Source organism: Bos javanicus, chromosome 20, assembly GCF_032452875.1.
Source record: "Bos javanicus breed banteng chromosome 20, ARS-OSU_banteng_1.0, whole genome shotgun sequence".
NCBI lineage: Eukaryota > Metazoa > Chordata > Mammalia > Artiodactyla > Bovidae > Bos > Bos javanicus.
This window is the reverse complement of record NC_083887.1, coordinates 56,073,289-56,092,874: the sequence shown is the minus strand read 5'-3', so window position 1 is coordinate 56,092,874 and position 19,586 is coordinate 56,073,289. Positions and strand designations below refer to the sequence as shown.

The following is a 19,586-nucleotide window of genomic DNA, read 5'->3' as shown; positions in this document are numbered from 1 at the left end:
GAAAAAAGCTGACTGGCAACCTTCCCTTTTCTGGAACCCAATCCAGGCCAGAAATTAAAGCAAAATCTTCAGAAGAGCAAAACAGACGCTACAGAGTTATCAAAGCATCATGCTTCATGCCTCCTCCACGTGGACACAGACTAACTCATCTGTCCTTCTTTAAGAAAGGCTAATGAAGCTGGGTTGCTGGTTCCCAGGCTCAGACACAAGTGGAACAGCAGATGAGAAGGGCGGGCGCTAAGGTCCTGCAGCCTCCACCACTCATCTGCCTGCTTCCACGGTGTGTTCATGGAGCCCTGGGCTTGACAGCATGCTATGGGCTCTGTCCCCTCCTCCAATTCATGTACTGAAGCCCTGACTTCCAGCACCCCTGAATGCAACTCTATCTGTAGACAGGACCTTTTAGAGATGATTAAATTAAAATGAGGCTGTTCAGGTGGGCCCTAAACTTGTCATTGCATGTGCTAAGTCACTTTAGTGATGTCTGACTCTGTGCGACCCTGTGGACTACAGCTCGCCAGGCACTTCTGTCCATGGGATTCTCCAGGCAAGAAAACTGGAGTGGGTTGTCACACCCTCCTCCAGTTATATTCCACACTCAGGGATTGAACCCACATCTTCATCTCCTCCATTGGTTGTTTAGTTGCTCAGTTGTGTCCAACTCTTTTCGACCCGCAGAGTTGGACTGCAGCCCGCCGGGCCTCCCTGTCCATCACCAACTCCTGGAACTTCCTCAAACTCATATCCATAGAGTCAGTGATGCCATCCAACCATCTCATCCTCTGTCATCCCCTTCTTCTCCTGCCCTCAATCTTTCCCAGCATCAGGGTCTTTCCCAAGGAGTCAGTTCTTCACATCAGGTGGCCAAAGGACTGGAGCTTCAGCTTCAGCATCAGTCCTCCCAATGAATATTCAGGATTGATCTCCTTTAGGATTGACTGGTTTGATCTCCTTGCAGTCCAAGGGACTCTCAAGAGTCTTCACCAACACCACAGTTCAAAAGCATCAAATCTTCGGTGCTCAGCTTTCTTTATGATGCAACTCTCACATCCATACATGACTACTAGAAAACCAGAGCTTTGACTAGATGGACCTTTGTTGGAAAGTAATGTCTCTGCTTTTTAATACGCTGTCTAGGTTGGTCATAGTTTTTCTTCCAAGGAGCAAGCGTCTTTTAATTTCATGGCTGCAGTCCCCATCTGCAGTGATTTTGGAGTCCAAAAAAATAAAGTCTGCCACTGTTTCCACTGTTTCCCCATCTATTTGCCATGAAGTGATAGATGCAGAAACAATGGAAACAGTGAGAGACTTTATTTTTGGGCTCCAAAATCACTGCAGTCACCATCTGCAGCCTGCATTGGTAGTCAGGTTCTTTACCACTAGGGCCACCGGGGAAGCCCAAACTTGTCACTGTATGAAGAGAAAACCTGGATACACAAGGAAACACAGGGAGGTGTATGCACAGATAGACCACGTGAGGACCCAGCAAGAAGGTGGCCATTTTCAAGCCAAGACAGGAGCCCCCAGGAGAAACCAACCCTGCTGATACCCTGACCTCAAATGCTGAGCTTCCTCCAGAACTGTGAGAAAATAACTGTCCTGTTGTTTCAGCCAGCCAGTCCGTGGTCCTTTGTTATGGCAGTCAGAACAGACTAATATAGAGGGCCTGAGACTTTGAAAGCACTCCCAGTATTCCTAGGAGATTCACGGTATTATTGCACCTATTTTTCAGATGAGCAAACTAAGGTAGAGTGATAAAATTTTGCATTTGGTCATACAGTCAGTAAGGGGCAGAGGTGAGATGTGAATGCAGGCCACCTAAAACCCAGAACCTTCTCTTCACATTCGCCGGCAGGGGGTGGTAACACAGCAGAGTTCAAGAAAAGCAAGAAACATAGACAGAAAGCTCAAACATCCTGAGTGCATCTGTACCATATTATAGCAATTTGTAATCATCTATATTTACAGTGACTTTCAGGAACATCAAGCAAAATATCCTGTGTCCCGTGTAACTGCTTTCAAATGTAAGATGGTCGAGAGCATGCTTTGGAAACATTTTAAACCAAAACAAGGTTGAAAAGGTCAAAGAGTTACTACTGTTTGCCCCAACAGTTCCGCTCCTAGGTATGTACCCCCACAGAATTAAAAACAGGTACTCCCAACAAAAATACAGCAGCATCGTACACAAGAACCTAAAGGTAGAAACAACCCAATGTCCACCATCAGATAGATGGGTAAACAGATGCAGTGCAACCATACTGCAGAGTGTTATTCAGCCATGCTAAGGAAGAAGTACTGATACAGGCTTCTTGGAGATGAACCTTGAACACGTGATGCTAGGTGACAGAAGTCAGACCAACACTGGAGGTGGTTACACGGGCAGAAGGGAGGGTGCAGGCTGGAAGGACTGAGAGCTGACTGCTTTGCAGGCGCAGGGCTTCCAGTGGGGCGATGAGAACATTTTGGTGCTGGTTGTACAACACTGGATGTACTAAATGCCACTGAATTTACCTTCAAGTGGTCAGCTTTCTGTTACATACATTTCGCTTCCATTAAAAAACAATGAAAAGATGCAGAGCTTTCAGGAGTGAATTTTCAGGTCTTCGGAAACCTGCACTCTCTAGAGGGCCCCCGTTTCCCCATCAGAGCATCAGGGGAAGGATGGGCTGGAAAGAAGAGTGCATGCAGCCTTTTCCCCTGGGGAAGGAAAGTGCCCTACTTCTACAGGCGAGCAGAGAATCACATGGCCCCCTGGGGGATGCCAGAACCCTTCCATCAATGCCTGGAACACAGGTGCTGGCAGCTTCTTTTATTACAATTGCAGAGACGAGGGAGGCAGGCAGGTAGGTGATGCTTGAGGCTCTGGGAGTCTGTCTGGCTCCTTCCTCTTGTAGGTCTAAAATGTCAAGCTTGTTTCTACCCTTTGGTAGCTGTCTACATTATTATTATTTTTATTCAGTGAAATACCAAGACTTCATTTTTTGGTGAATGAATGTTCACAGAACATTTAGAACATTTACAATGTTTCCCCCTCCCCACTTTGGCAGAACGCAAGACAATCAGTGAAGATTCTCTTTATACAGATAGGTAGGCATGCTGCCAATCCCCTGTCTCAGCTACAAGTAAAAGAGAAAAGCCACAGTCAGGGCATCAGTTTGATTATTAAATGAATATTAGAAAAGTAACCCATCATTAACATATCTGAAAAGAGAATAAGATGCCCAAATTGTGAAAATTTTGGCACTCCTGTTGATATCCAGGAGATGCAGGTGCAGTCCCTCGGTCAGGAAGATCCCCTGGAGGAGGAAATGGCAACCCACTCCAGTATTCTTGCCTGGGAAATCCCATGGACAGAGGAGCCTGGTGGGGTACAGTCCACGGGGTCACAAAGAGCCAGATATAACTGAGCATGCACTGCCTGCATGCCTCCCGTTCATAGCAGAATAGCAAGGTGGTTATAAAATTCTGAGATGAGTTTTTTAAATATTGATTTATATATGAAAAAACATCATAAGCTTTTAATACAAGCTTTCTTTTGAAAGTGATGACTTTGGTCAAAACCTCATAGGCGTGCTCCCTTTTCCCAGCTGGGGAGCCAGTCCCCTAGAATCACTTAAGAAAAAGAATCTGCCTTCCAATGCAGGGGTCAGGGGTTCAATCCCTGGTCAGAGAACTAAGATTCCCCCTGCTGCAGAGCAACTGAGTCCACATGCCACAACTAGAGAGTCCATGTACCACATGGAAAGATCCTGTGTGCCACAACTGAGACCTGACATGGCCTAAATAAATAAGTAAAATTAAAAACAAAACAAAAAAAAGTCACTTATCCTGATACAGATGACGTGGATTCTGTATGGGGGCAGGAGACCCACAGGACATTAAGTTTGTTAGTAAAGGTGAAGACAGAACATCCAGAACATCTGAGGCCTCGTTTTGTTTCTGAGTAATTCATGGCACTTGGCCCAGTGAAGCAAGGTTAAGGTCTTTCAGAAAGATAATGAGGTCCATGGTGTGGCCATTACAGATGACACACCCGTGCCTCCCACCCAACCCCCAGAGACTCTAGGGGCAGGAAGTGGGGCTCTCCGAACAGCAGGTGGTCAGCACTAAGGCAGCCCCTAGGATGGAAGGATCATGCCAGTGGTGGTTATGCCCATGACCCACTAACATTACCTTACCTTCCCCAGTTGAGCCTGGTCCCCAACACACAGTTAGAGCTGGTCCATGAGCTCACACCCAGCTAGTGTCTCTGGCTCAAAAATCATTCCAACACGTCTGAAGACTGTCCCACTCTTGAATACTTTGTCTTACAGATTTTGTGGATGCCAATAAATTCAACCAATGGACTCCCCTGTGCCAACAGTGGGGGAGAGAAAACCAGTCTAAATTTGAGCCCAAATTCAATCATCTGAATCTCTCCCCACTTCCAAAAGAAAAAGAAAAGGAAAGCATATGTGAAATGTGTGTTTGGCTGGTATGGAGAAAGAACCCAGTTTTTCACTGCTGTTTTTTAAGACTGTGGGAAACCATGCCTCGTGGAAAGTTCAAAATGCCTCTTACTGTAAGCACATCCACTTAGTTCCAGAAGTAGGTTAGGCTTTTATAACATGAAAGCACACGTTTTACAGTTTCACCTCCTCACTAATGACCTGAGTCATTTCTCAGCAGGCCTGACACCAGATTTCAAATGACAATTAGGTCTACATGTTTGCAAAACACCTTGACTCACGTTTCAGAACCACGGGGCACAGAGCACAACTGACCTACGCAGACATGCTGCGACATAACCTTGACCTATGGGCAGCCCAGAGGCCACGGTTCAGAGGAACAGAGCTGCCTCTGCTGACAGAGGAAGGAAGAGAGCCAGCGAGCAAGGGCAGGACCCTGGATCCTGATTGGGGGGGTGCTTTCCCACAGGTCTGCGGTGACTCCCCCGTTCCCCACTCACCCACACGCATATAGGATGGGAATCGTCCCACTCTCCAGCTTCACAGTCCGTAGCCACTGTCTCCACGTGCTGGCCACGCCCCACTTTCAATTAATTCTTCAATCAACCCCCTCTTTCTCCATCCACACCATCCTGACCACACTTGCTCAATTATCCCCAAGAGTCTCCTTCCTCACTCATTTCCCACTCAAGTCTTGTGTTCAATCCTAGCTGTACCCTTGACAAATGAACACCTGAAGACAGACACTCCCCTGCATAAAACTCCTTCATAGCTCCCACAGTCTTCAGGGTCAACCCACAGAATATTCGAGAAAAGAGTCTGAGCACCTCCAGAAAGGTGACTGAACACCCACATCCTAACGAATTTTTCTCCTAACAGTCACAGAAGTGGGGGCAGCTTGAGTTACTTTCTCATTTTCATTGTTTGCGCCCATACTGGTGCCAAATGATACTTTTGGACCCTCCCTCCCCCAGCAAAGGAAGGTGTAAATCAACATGGCAACCAAAGTCATAGTTCCTAACGGTTTCTTCACATTAGATGAAGTGGTTGAGGTCCATCCGCAAAAGTAAGTACAGCCAGGGCACCTTTATCTTTTCTCCCACTACCTGAACATGCCACCTTGCATGGATTATTTTGTCACCAAAACAAAGGCTGCATGGATAAGAGATCTGTTGGATAACAAGGGAAGTTTGACACGGGAGTAAACATGGAGACTGAGTGGAGTGGGGAAGAGAACAGCCTCGTTGTTAGTTAAGTGTCAAGGGATGCCAGAGATGCAATGTGGTAAGAAGTCACAAGAGCGGTGAGAAAACATGTGTTCCATGCTTGTGCCATGGACCACTCTCTTGCTGTTCAGTCGCGAAGTCGTGTCTAACTCTTTGCTACAGTCGTAGCGCACCAGACTCCTCTGTCCATGGGATTTCCCAGGCAAGAATACTGGAGTGGGTTGTCAATTCCTTCTCCAGGGGATCTTCCTGAACCAGGGATTGGAACTGCATCTCCTGCATTGACAGTTGGATCCTTTACCACTGAGCCACCTGGGAAGCCCAATAACATCATAGCTGTGCTTATTCGTATTTTTGTGTTTATTAGTGAGTTATAGTCATTAAATGCTACAGTCTGAATTTGAATGCTGGTTCCACTGGTTCAAGTTACTTAAATTCTTGGTGCTTCAGTTTCCTCAAGTAAAGCAAGGATAACAACATTAGTAGCTGGTAGAATTAAATGGATTGACACCTATGAATTTAAAAACCTACTACAGTGAAAGCTGAATGCCTGAGTGAAGAGCCTGTGTTTCCATGCTCACTCTATAAAAAGGCAATTGCTGTCATTGCTCCAAAAACGGTCATGAACGCCGTGCACTTTGGGACTCAGGGTACATGCAGCTCTCAAACACCAGGTGGGGCCATGTGCTGCTTCCCTCACACCGGATTCCAAATTTCATGAGAATAAATCGCCTGGTCATTTTAACGGCTTTTCCGAAATAGAAAGTATATTCTATTTTGGAGCACATAAAATTTTTTTTCTAGTCAGAGGAGTTCCACATAACTCACTGAAAAAATACATTTCCTTGCCCATTTTAATAATCGGGAACAGCTGCAGTGCCTATTGCTATAAAACGCTGTGAGAGACTCCCTTCATTGCTTTAAGACATAGCCTACCAATTCAAGGTTTCAAAAGGCTTAAGTACAGCAAAGTAGAGACATCATGACAAAGGCCCATCTAGTCAAAGCTACGGTTTCTCCAGTAGTCATATACGGATGTGAGAGCTGGACCATAAAGAAGGCTGAGCACTGAAGAAATGATGCTTTCAAACTGTGGTGCTGGAGAAAACTCTTGAGAGTCCCTTGGACAGCAAGAAGATCAAACCAATCAATCCTAAAGGAAAGCAACCCTGAATATTCATTAGAAGGACTGATGCTGAAGGTGAAGGTCCAATCCCTTGGCCACCTGATGCAAAGAGCCGACTCACTGGAAAAGATCCTGATGCTGGGGAAGATTGAGGGCAAAAGCAGAAGGGAGTGACAGAGGATGAGATGGTTGGATGGCATCATCCACTCAATGGACGAGTTTGAGCAAACTCCAGGAGATAGTGAAAACCAGGGAAGCCTGCGTGCTGCACTCCATGGGGTCACAAAGAGTCAGACACGACTTAGCGACCGAACAACAACAACAACAAAGGTTGTAATACCTAGTATCTTGTCCCCCGCCAAAAAAAAAAAGATAAAAGAACACTAAAAGTGACCCAGTAGCCTCAGATACATTCTGCTGGTAGATATGGAGCATCCGTGTTACTGTTGCAAAGTCATTTTTACAACACAGGAAGAAGTGATGGAGACAGCAAGGTGTGGTCAGGTCAGAAGACCCCAAGTCCTCATCCTGGACCTACCTTCCCTGGTTCACGGCTTAACCCCTCCAGGGCCCAGATTCCAATCAATAACAACAACACACCCTCTGTTCCTCCACCCAATGACCATGTGAAAGTGTTACATAAATCACAGGTGCGTATTACTGTTTTCATTCATGAAAATAAAGCTACAACGGCATTCAGCACATGGTCCTGAAAAGCTAGATGTAGATCAAGTAACCTAAATGCACCGGGGAAACTGGCCCAGTCCCCGCCATGTCTTCCCTACAGGGAAGGTCCTCGTTAAGAAGTGGGGGCCACTATCCAGATTTACTTTCCACCCACCCTTCTCCGGGGCTTCCCTAGTAGCTCAGCTGGTAAGGAATCCTCCAGCAATGCAGGAGACCCCAGTTTGATTCCTGGGAAGATCCCCCTGGAGGAGGGTACGGCAACCCACTCCAGAACCCTTGCCTGGAGAATCCCCATGGACAGAGGAGCCTGGCGGGCTACAGCCCATGGGGTCGACTCACTTCTCTAAATCTCTTTCTGGAGCACAGCTCTGGTTTTAAGTTGTGGATCTGTGTACGCAAGAGTCTGCTGGGCATCTGCAACTGGCTGCCCTCAGCTTGGCTTCCTGCAAAACACCTGCTTCTCTACGCACAGCCACATCTTCACAAATGGCACCACAGTCTACCCAAGTGGATAAACCAGAAATCCAGGAGTCATCCTATAGCAATACAGCGTGCTGCCCCCATACCCAACAAAACACCGAGAGTCTACCTCTTAGTAAATATCATACTCTAGCTCCCCGAGGACTTGTTTTGAACCCCAACATTTCCCATCTGGTTTGCTGGTCACCTCTCCTCCTAGACCGGATACACCTGCTGGACTCATCCATCACCCACAGTCAGAGTGAGCGTTCCCAGAACTCACCTTTGACGTTGTCCCCTGCCAGCCTTCATGAATGAAGTCAAGGTCACTAGCACACAGGGCCCTTCCTCGCCTGCTCCTGACCACCTCACCAGTCGGCTGCACAAAGCCTCCACTGCAGGTTCTTGGCTGTCCTGCAGGTCGACAAATCATGCTATTCCAAGTCTTTGTTGATCTTCTGCCAGGGAAGAGCCACCCTCCCTCTTGGCTGAATTCCCCTAGGAATGTTTCAAAACTCCGCACTAGTGCGCAGTTGGGATCCTTTTCTGACCCCCTCAGCTCTTCTTGCGATGCCCATTCTTTGTGTTCCCAGCACTTTTATCACAGTCATTGTCGCCCCGAGCCGTTGTCAAAGGTATGATATGTCTGCTTTCATCAACAAGCTGGGAGGTCCTGGAGGGGCGCTGTCTTTTGTTCATTCATTATTTTAATAAACGGTTACCACGGTGAAGAGGAATTTTGCATCCTTGGATCCACAGCACAGCCTGGCACACAGGCAGGGCTGAGTCAACGTAGAGACATTGGAGGCACCTGGATTCATTACCAATGTACCAATAAGTTCCCTTTTTAACTGAGTTCTCATGCTCCACACCCACCTTCTTCCCTAACAAAACTGCTTGCCATCCTCATCCAATTAAACAATTCAAACTGTTAAGCCTTCAACTTCATTGAAAACTGGATCACAACCAGTAACTCAAGATATAGGACTAAAGTCAAATTCTTACATTTAGAAGTGACATTTCCACTTAATTTGAGTGTGTTTCTGACTCATATTCCTCCCTTGTTGAAAGGAATCTGACCCAAAAGAGGCCAGAAAGGGGAGAAAAATGAACAAAAACAAAGCTTCTAATTGCCACCGCCATGTGCCGATGTAGAAATGGCAACTCAAGAGGATAAATGTTTGGTCAAGTTTAAAAATACACAGAGTCAGACAGATGGTTACAATCATCTTCTGGCAACACCAGTCTTGATTTCATGTGAAGAACAAAAACCCTACAAACCACACTGTATTCAGCTGTTCCTGGTATGAGACAAATGCCCAGCCTGCTGGCCATCCAGTCTTCAGGCCATCCCTGAGAGGCACGCTGTTACTTGACACTGGGTTTGGGAACCGGTGGGAAATAACCCCCAAAAGTCTCCTTTGGGAAGACTGAATGAATCAAGGAAATGAATCGCAGGTTGAGATCCGCACGCCCGAAACACTGAACCCTGCAGCTTGGCTGGCCTGATGTGAACACTGCGGGCAGCCCAGGTGAACTCACTTGTAATTCACATGGCTTCAACAGGCAGCTGCCTGCCAGCACCTTTTACGGGTCTGGAAGTTAATTTGGGAACAACAAACTCATTTTCACATTCGATCTGCACGGCCACCTTACCAGAGGAGGGTTTTATTTTTGAAACACCTAAAAATACACGAGCTGTGAAGCATCTTCTGTGCTTTCACAACCGTTTATCTTTAGACACAGCTCCACGTCTTAAAACGGACTCATCTGACTCTCAGCTCTGCTGTTTGTTCAGCAAGACCAACAAACGAACCCACGAGGTGGGTGGAACAGAGCGGGGCTTCCTCTGGAGCCATCCTCAAGCCCATAATTGCAGCCGAGCTCTGATGCGGTTTCCAGCCCGCTCCTTAGACAGGAGGCTCCCACAGGCAACTGAGCCAGAGCACGACAAACCCCGTGATGGAGACAACGTGTTTCTCTTCTGTTGGGCAGAAAACAAAACTGCCACACCACAGAGCTGGCAGGCCATCCCTTCACTCCGGACACAGAGCTGGCAGTCAGTGCAACAGAGACCTCATCTGTTTTGGCCCAGTGGGTGCTTAGATGCTGGGTACAGAATGGGAAATGAGCCAGGCTCCAGAGAATACAATGCAACAGGCATCTAAAACCCAGCTCGTCTCTCCCACTCTCCTCTCCTGGAGGAACTGTCAGAACTGTTCTTGGGGACATCAGGGCATCATTACAGCCAGCCCTGCCTCCCTCAGCCCCTCCCCCTTGGGTATCACATGCAATTTTCTCTTGCTCACGCCCATATCTGCTGCACTTGTTCAGTCGCTCAGTTGTGTCCGACTCTGTGACCCCCATAGACTGCAGCACGACAAGCTTCCCCATCCTTCACTATCTCCTGGGGTTTTCTCAAAATCATGTCCATTGACTTGGTGATGCCATCCAACTATCTCATCCTCTGCCGTCCCCTTCTCCTCCCACCTTCAATCTTTCCCAGCATCAGGGTCTTTTCCAGTGATTCAGCTCTTTATATCAGGTTGTGGTCCAAAACCCTCGTATCTACCCGCTTTGAGATATTGCAACACTCTCCCACCCAACCTACCCTCCGTAGACTGTATCACATCACTTCCCTATCAACCCTTCTAAACTTTTTTCAAGGAAACTGCCTCTTCAAACGGAGAAGGCAATGGCACCCCACTCCAGTACTCTTGCCTGGAAAATCCCACGGACAGAGGAGCCTGGTAGGCTGCAGTCCACGGGGTCGCTGAGTCGGACACAACTGAGTGACTGAGCAATTTCACTTTTCACTTTCATGCATTGGAGAAGGAAATGTCAACCCACTCCAGTGTTCTTGCCTGGAGAATCCCAGGGACCGGGGAGCCCGGTGGGCTGCCATCTATGGGGTCGTACAGAGTTGGACACGACTGAAGGGATTTAGCAGCAGCAGCCTCTTCAAAAGCCTTTAGCAAGGACAATATAGTCTCTTTACCACCAAGCCCCAACACTGCTGTCTAGCTTTAAGTAAGGCAGGGTATCTCAGCATGACTGACATCTTAGGCCAGATAACTCTTTGTAGGGGGGCTGTCCTCTACATCTGGGCATGTTTAGTAGATCCCTGGCTTCTACCAACTATTAACAGATACCAGGATACCAGCAGCATCCTCTGCCCTCGCTATGGCAACGGGAAATCCCTCCAGGTACTGCCAAAAGTCCCCTAAGACCCACACATCTGGTCCAGAACCACTCCTTTTAAAGGTGTCCTGACCCCCACCTATGCATTCCACTAACTATCGGATGTTCCCCAAAAATCAGATTCCATAAACAAAGGAACTTTCTCCCAGTTTAGCAAAGCCATCACACCAATACACTCTCATCTCTCCACCTTCAAAAAAGGCATCTCTCTAGCCTTTTCTTCTAATCAACTCTCAGCCCTCCTCTGTAGTATCATTGCGGCCACCCCTCTCCAAGAGAAGCCAGCTCTCCTCCTCACCCACCAATTTGTTCCCTCCCCCCACCTCTTATCGCTCTGTACAACACACACCCCTCCTCTCCGAGTTTTTAGGGACTTACAGGTGTGGGGAGGTGTCCACATCAGGCCTCATCAGTGGTGGGAAAAGACACTTCTTCCCAGGGTGGAACTCAGGGGACCCTCTCCAAGGTGCCGGGAAACACAGAGACAAGAGGTTTGGAGTGAAAGTCTGGGGCAGGGTCACAGATCGGGAGCTGCTGTGATAAGCAGAGTTCTCATCTGAGAAGTCGCCAGAGGATGGGAAAGCTGACTAAGTGGAGCATTAAGTGAGAGAACCTGAAGTTCTAGGGAGGGAATCCTGTAATGGGGCAGAGGCAAGGTTTGGGCCAGGCAACTGTGGGAAGAACAGAGCTGCTCTAACCCGGGTTATTATTGTTGCTTTTGTTTACTCACTAAATTGTGTCTGGCTCTTCTGCAACCCCATGGACTGTAGCCCATCAGACTCCTCTGTCCCTGGGATTCTCCAGACAAGAATACTGGAGTTGGGTTGCCATTTCCTTCTCCAGGGGATCTTCCCCACCCAGGGATCAAACCCGAATCTCTTGCATCAGCAGGCAGATTCTTTACCACTGAGCCACCTGGGAAGCCCTCTAACCCAGGGCTCAGAGCCAAACTGGACCAGCAGCAAGGCTGGAGTCACAGAGACCAACAGACCCCAAGGTCTGCAAAGTCTCTGTGGCCGGAAGGAGCAGCCCCAAGTTCCAAGTGGGAACTTTCCAAATAACGACCCATGGTGTTAGATGAGTAAGATGGGGAGAGAGGTACTGATACAAAGGTTAGTAAGGTTCTTAAAGCTTTCACTGGCCATTCTATTGTGAAACAGCCCCATCAGGTACGAGGGTTATGACACACGGCCTTTTATTTGTTGAGGCTAAAAATTATTTTTTAATATTGATAAGTAAAAATGAAAAATCAATAGAAATTTGGCAAAAATATGAATATAAAACTTGTAAAATGAAGTCTAGATCTTCACGGAACAGTCTTAAAGGGTCAGAAAACCATTCCTGTTAGTGCGTGCTAAGTCGCTTTAGTCGTTTCTGACTCTGTGATCCTATGGATCATAGCCAGCCAGACTCCTCTGTCCAAGGGATTCTCCAGGCAAAAATACTGGAGTGGGTTGCCATGCCCTCCTCTGGGGATTTTCCTGACCCAGGGATCAAACCCGTGTCTCTTATGTCTTCTACAATGGCAGGCTACCTGGGAGGTGCTACCTGGGAAGAAAATCACACACAAGCCTGAAAGCTTAGAATGTTCAGATCCCTGAAGAAATAAGGATACTATCAGATGACACCTGACCTTTAAAATTTTTTAAACTGACATAAAAAACTTAAATGGTTAATATAGAGCCCAAAGGGAGGTGAGTAGAGAAAAGTGGACTCAACTTTGTCTACTGAGTGCTCTATGCCTTCATAGCTCTCTACCCACATATGAATTGTTAATCACTAAGTCATGTCCAACTTTTTTGTGACCCCATGGACTATTAAGGACCCCATGGACCCCAAGGACTCCAAGCTTGCCAGGCTTCTCTGTCCATAGGATTCTCCAGGAAAGAATACTGCAGTGAGTTGCCATTTCCTTCTCTAGGGAATCTTCTCAATCCAGTCGGATCAAACCCATGTCTCTTGCCTCTCCTGAACTGGCAGAAGAAATTCTTTATCATTGAGCCACCTGGGAAGTCCACCGACATCTGAACGGAGGATGCTAAAAGCTAGAAGAAATATTTTATTGAAGTCTTATAATGTTCTCAGTCGATAAGAGTAGCCCTCCATGTTCTGGCTATTATAAACAGTGCTGAGATGAACATTGGGGTACACGTGTCTCTTTCAATTCTGGTTTCCTCAGTATGTATGCCCAGCAGTGGGATTGCTGGATCATAAGGCAGTTATATTTCCAGTTTTTTAAGGAATCTCCACACCGTTCTCCATAGTGGCTGTACTAGTTTGCATTCCCACCAACAGTGTAAGAGAGTACCCTTTTCTCCACACCCTCTCCAGCATTTATTGCTTGTAGACTTTTGGATCGCAGCCATTCTGACTGGCTTGAAATGGTACCTCACAGTGGTTTTGATTTGCATTTCTCTGATAATGAGTGATGTTGAGCATCTTTTCATGTGTTTGTTAGCCATCTGTATGTCTTCTTTGGAGAAATGTCTATTTAGTTCTTTGGCCCATTTTTTGATTGGGTCATTTATTTTTCTGGAGTTGAGCTGTAGGAGTTGCTTGTATATTTTTGAGATTAGTTGTTTGTCAGTTGCTTCATTTGCTATTATTTTCTCCCATTCTGAAGGCTGTCTTTTCATCAGCAGATGAATGGATAAGAAAGCTATGGTACATATACACAATGGAGTATTACTCAGCCATTAAAAAGAATACATTTGAATCAGTTCTAATGAGGTAGATGAAACTGGAGCCTATTATACAGAGTGAAGTAAGCCAGAAAGAAAAACACCAATACAGTATACTAACGCATATATATGGAATTTAGAAAGATGGTAACGATAACCCTGTATACGAGACAGCAAAAGAGACACTGATTTATAGAACAGTCTTTTGGACTCTGTGGGAGAGGGAGAGGGTGGGATGATTTGGGAGAATGGCATTGAAATATGTATAATATCATATATGAAACGAGTCACCAGTCCAGATTCGATGCACGATACTGGATGCTTGGGGCTGGTGCACTGGGACGACCCAGAGGGATGGTATGGGGAGGGAGGAGGGTTCAGGATGGGGAACACATGTATGCCTGTGGCGGATTCATTTCAATATATGGTAGAACCAATACAATATTGTAAAGTTTAAAAGTAAAATAAAATTAAAAAAAAAAAGAGTAGCCCTCAAGGAGAAGAGAAGTTAATGGTCCTTCTTAGCACAAACAACAGACCCCTCTACCTGGAGATGGGTCTGCTTACCAGCAACCTGTGGTGCCCAAAACAGAAAGCCAACAAATGATCCAGAGTGGTGGGACAGACACACACAGGTTCCTTCTCAATGACAGGACTCGAAGCAGGGCCCCTGTGGCGGGCAGAGTAATGCGCCGCTCCCTGCCCCACCAAGTAGTCATAGTAGTGTTAATCGCTCAGTCGAGTCTGACTATTTGTGACCCCGTGGACTGTAGCCCGCCAGGCTCCTCTGTCCATAGGATTTTTCAGGAAGAATACTGGAGTAGATTGCCATTTCCTCCTCCAGGGGATCTTCCCAACCCAGGGATCGAACCCACATCTCTTACATCTCCTGCACTGGCAGGCAGGTTCTTTACCAATAGCACCACCTAGAAAGCCCTTGGGAAGATCCCCTGGAGAAGGAAAAGGCTACCCAGTCCACTATTCTGGCCTGGAGAATTCCATGGACTGTATACTTCATGGGGTTGAAAAGAGTCAGACACGACCTAGCGCCACCAAGATGTTCACCTAATTCCCAGAACCTGTGACTTAAGCAATGTTGCACATAAAGAGACTCAAGATATGATTAAAGTTGTAAGCTCTGAGACTGGGAATTAACCCAGGTGAGCCCTATCTAATTACATGAATTTTAAAACCTGAGAACCTCTCTTGGCTCTGGTCAGAGATCAGATGAGAGGAGGAAGAGATTTGAAGCATGAGAAAGACTAGGCCCAGGGTAGCTGTCTTTGAACGTGAAGGAAGGAGGCCTCTACCAGCCGGGAATCAGCAGCCAGCCGGCAAGAAAATGAGGACCTCAGTCCCACAACCACAAGAAACTGACCTCTCCCAACACTGGGGAAGAACAAGAAACAGATTCTTCCCTAGAGGCTCCAGAAAGAAGCCTAGCATGCCCACAGCTGGAGTTTAGTCTGGTAAGTCCCTTTGAAACAAACCTACAAAACTTAAAAAAAAAACAAAATTCATAGTTTTGGTAATTTGTTACGCCAGCAAAAGAAAACTAACACAGCACCTCTGTTACAAGTCAAGCCATTTTTCCCTCTTTTAAAACATGAGCAAGCATCGCTTTAGGGCTGAGATAAAGGTGGAAAGCTGTGCTTTTCTGATAGGTGGTAGTTCTGTCTCCTTGCAGCAGCGTCTGACAGGTACGAGCATCCAGTGAAAACAGCTTCAGTAATGGACATCAAGATGGCTGCTTTATATACAATAATACAATTACCTAGGTTCTAAAAGGATGGCATATAGGGTATAATTAACTGACCTGAGCTGTAAATTGTACAAAAATCCTGTGTTTTTTCCTCAAAGGGGAGAGAAAAGATCTTCATTCCAGGAAAAAAGAAAAAATCAAGATCCTATTCATATGGCTTATTCAGGTTTACAATATCATCATGGTGTAGGGGAGCTTTAAAAGCTCTGTCCTTTAATCTTCTTCAGCAGTTCTCCCCTTAATCGACTTTTTCATGACTATTAAATGTATAACAAAAACATACATCTAAAGACAGAAGGATATGAATTCTGAAATATTCATTTATAACAGATAGGTACCAATAAAGAAATTTTAAATCCAGCTTTACTTTTATCATCAACTATGCTGCTTCTAGTATGAATGGCATCTGTTTTACAAATATATGGCACAACTGCCAGGTACCTGACTGTCCTTGGCTCAAGAGAGACAAAATCAGCCCTTGACCAAGTGAGCAAGGAAACTGCTGTGTCAACAGGTACACAGCAGTGTCAAAGACTTAATGCTGAAAGCACAGGCATGGCACATGGGCCCCTGGACACCTGTGTAGGTGGGAAGGAAGCAGTTTTGAGATGGGAACAGGAGAAAACCCACGTTTGCTCAACAATCACATGTACAAGGCAGGATACACAGCCACTTTTATAGAAACATGTATGAACGTGACGTTTTCTGAAGGACATATGGAAAATGCGGTCTCTAAAGACTGAGAGTAAGCAAGGTCAGTCAGAGGACTAGAAGGCGACTCCATTTCTCCATACAAGGCTGTCTGAAGACATTTGCCAAGCATTAGATCAATCTGGCAAAAATGCCACTTTCCCATGATTAAAAAAAGGCAAATAAACACCTTCTTTTCTTGAAGCTGAGGACAATTTTGCATTAACAAATATCTAATTCTTCCCTCTTTCCCAATTCTCCTCTCCTGGTCTAAGGATGGATAAACTAGAGCAACCACAATACTGAGAGGATCCTGAGTTTCAGTTAGCACCTGCTAGCTGTTAGAACGTGAAACATGAAAGTTGCTCAGTCGAGTCTGACTTGGTGACCCCATGGACTGCCAGAATACAGGAGTGGGTAGCCTTTCCCTTCTCCAGAGGATCTTCCCAACCCAGGGATTGAACCCAGGTCTTCTGCATTGCAGGTGGATTCTCTACCAGCTGAACCACAAGGAAAGCCCAAGAATACCGGAGTGGGTAGCCTATCCCTTCTCCAGCGGATCTTCTGGACCTAGGAATCAAACCAGGGTCTCCTGCACTGCAGGCGGATTCTTTACCAGCTGAGCTATGATGGAAGCCTAGTTATTGGAAAGGCTGATATTATTATTCATCATAATCACAGGCATACTGCCAAAACTGAGTGTTAACTCCTAAAGAATAAAAACTACTGAAAGATGAAGGGTTTTTACAGTATTAAAATTTGGGTTTTTAAAAAACTGCATGAATTTGAACTTGACGAGAAAAATAAACACCTATCAACAGTTGCCCAGTGAAGACCAGCTAACAAAGGCAGGTGGAAAGGAGAAAGTCTGCAAATCATTCTTGACACATGATGTAATTTATACTTTAATGTCAGAAAGGGATGATTACAGAAGCGATTTTTAGGTATTACTTTTATAATATAGGCACAGAGTTCATAAAAGTTGAGGAGAAATGTGCATGACTGCTTTTTATACCAGGACGTGTCTCCAATCAAAAGAGCAATCCCAAAGGGAGATAGGTTCCCTTGAAGCCAAATGTCCCGTAGATGGAAACGTCCTACATGCTCGTGGGAATGTACATCAGTGCGGCCACTCCAGAAAACAGTATGCAGTTTTCTCAAAAAACTAAAAATAGAGCTACCACATGACCTAGGAATTCTACTCCTGGGTATGTATATGGAAAAAAAAAATGAAAACACTAGTTCGAAAAGATGCATGCACCCCCAAAGTTCACGCAGCATGACTTACAGTTGCTAAGATATGGAAGGAACCTGTGTCCACCAAGAGATGACTGGATAAAGAGATGTGACATTCACACACACACATACGTACATATACAAAATGGATTACTCAGCCATAAAAAGAATGAAATTTTGCCGTTTGCAGAACATGAATGGACTTGGAGAGCATTATGCCAAGTGAAGCAAGTCAGACAAATACTGTGTGACATCACGTACATGTGGAATCTAAAAAATACAATGAACTCGTGAGGGTAACCTAAAAGCAGCAGACCCACAGAGAGAGAACAAACTAGGGGTTACCAGGGATGAGGGGAGGGGTGCAACAGAGGGGTGGAGGACAGCGAGGTACAAGACAGATGCAAGGATGGACTGCATAACTTGGAGAATACTGCTAATATTTTGAGATCATTGTAAATGGAATGTAACCTTTAAAAGTCCAGGTTCGATGCACGATACTGGATGCTTGGGGCTGGTGCACTGGGACGACCCAGAGGGAGGGTATGAGGAGGGAGGGTATGAGAAGGGAGGAGGGTTCAGGATGGGGAACACAGGTATACCTGTGGTGGATTCATTTCGATATTTGGCAAAACTAATATAATATTGTAAAGTTTAAAAATAAAATAAAATTAAAAAAAAAAAAGAAAGAAAGAAATCTCTCCGTAGATGGGCCTCAGAGACAGAAGAAAAAAAGTGAAAATCCATAAAAGGAGAAAAAAAATCAAGAAAATGAGAAATAAAAAAGCTTGAGCTCAGGTCTGCTTGTTTGTAAAGCCACATTTCTCCTCAGCCCTTAAGTGAGGAAGTCAAACCACTCTGCGTGACTTCTTTATGGAACAGAACACTCAGGAACAGAATGCACTCAGGAGAAGAAAGAGGTCAAATTACCCTTCGCTACAAAGCCATCCCTGCTAATAAAGTCCAGGCAATCAACACGAGAACATGATTTATGGACCCACATCTCTAATTTGGCAAAAAAAAAAAAAAAAAACTAGAAATATAGCTTTTACTTAGAAGAACGGGAGGTTCTCAAAAAGGAAATACTCTCTGAAAACAAAAATAAACAGACTCAAACTGGAGGGAGTTTGGAAACTTCCCTGGTGGTTCAGTGGTTAAGACGCTATGCTTTCACTGCAGGGGGCATGGATTTGATCCCTGGCCCAGAAACAGATCCTGTATGCCATGTGACGCAGCAAGAGGAAGGAAAAGACTGGAAGGATTTTTAAGGGACTGAGAGCGGAACTTACATAGATTTGGTTTCTCTTGTAGCGCTGGTACAAGTTGTGCATGATGGCACCCCCGTGGAGCTCTGTCAGGGTAGCCATGTCATCCACGCCCTCCTCATCCATGGGCTGCATAGGCATCACCTTCTGGTGTGTAATTGTGCTCTGCTTGTACGTGAATACCTGATGAGGGGGAACGAATTCACAGCTTAATTATGGGCAATGAACAGTTTCCACTGACCGTTTCCCAACTTACAATACAATCTCAGTTCAATACCGGCAAAAGGATCCTGAATCCACCAGCAAAAATCAGACTGCAGAGAACACTTTAATTTCCTTCATGCCACCTACCTATTTTTGTGCTAGGTCGCTTCAGTCGTGACTGCCTCTTGGACCCTAAGGACTGTAGCCCACCAGACTCCTCTGTCAGTGGGATTCTCCAGGCAAGAATACTAGAGTGGGTTGCCATCTCCTTCTCCAGGGAATCTTCCCAACCCAGGGATGGAACCCACGTCTCTTTTGTCTCCTGCACTGGCAGGAGGGTTCTTGGCCACTAGCACCACCTGGGAAACCTCACCTAATTTTAAAGGTAGCAAATTATTTTGACAACTGACATTCAAAGTTCCAGAAGACACTGGTTCAAGTACTAACTCGCCTGTGGAAATCACAGAAATGATAACATTTTCAGTTTACTTTTCTCCCACTGAGGCAAAGCAGTAACAGTTAAGAAGCTGGCTGACCAACCTTTCAGAAAATAATTTGATTTCACTGTATAATATATTCAAGGGACCATGGGATATAGTTC

The 19,586-nt window shown here is 45.7% G+C and overlaps 1 protein-coding gene across 1 annotated transcript in view; it reads right to left on the bottom strand.

Moving 5' to 3' along the window:
- The window catches only part of MYO10 (myosin X), a 259,863-nt gene that overhangs the window by 127,138 nt on the left and 113,139 nt on the right, over positions 1-19,586 (bottom strand). Inside the window, exon 3 of the mRNA XM_061393844.1 lies at positions 18,806-18,964. Coding sequence (XP_061249828.1) covers positions 18,806-18,964 — 159 coding nt within the window. The remainder of the gene's footprint in view (positions 1-18,805; positions 18,965-19,586) is intronic.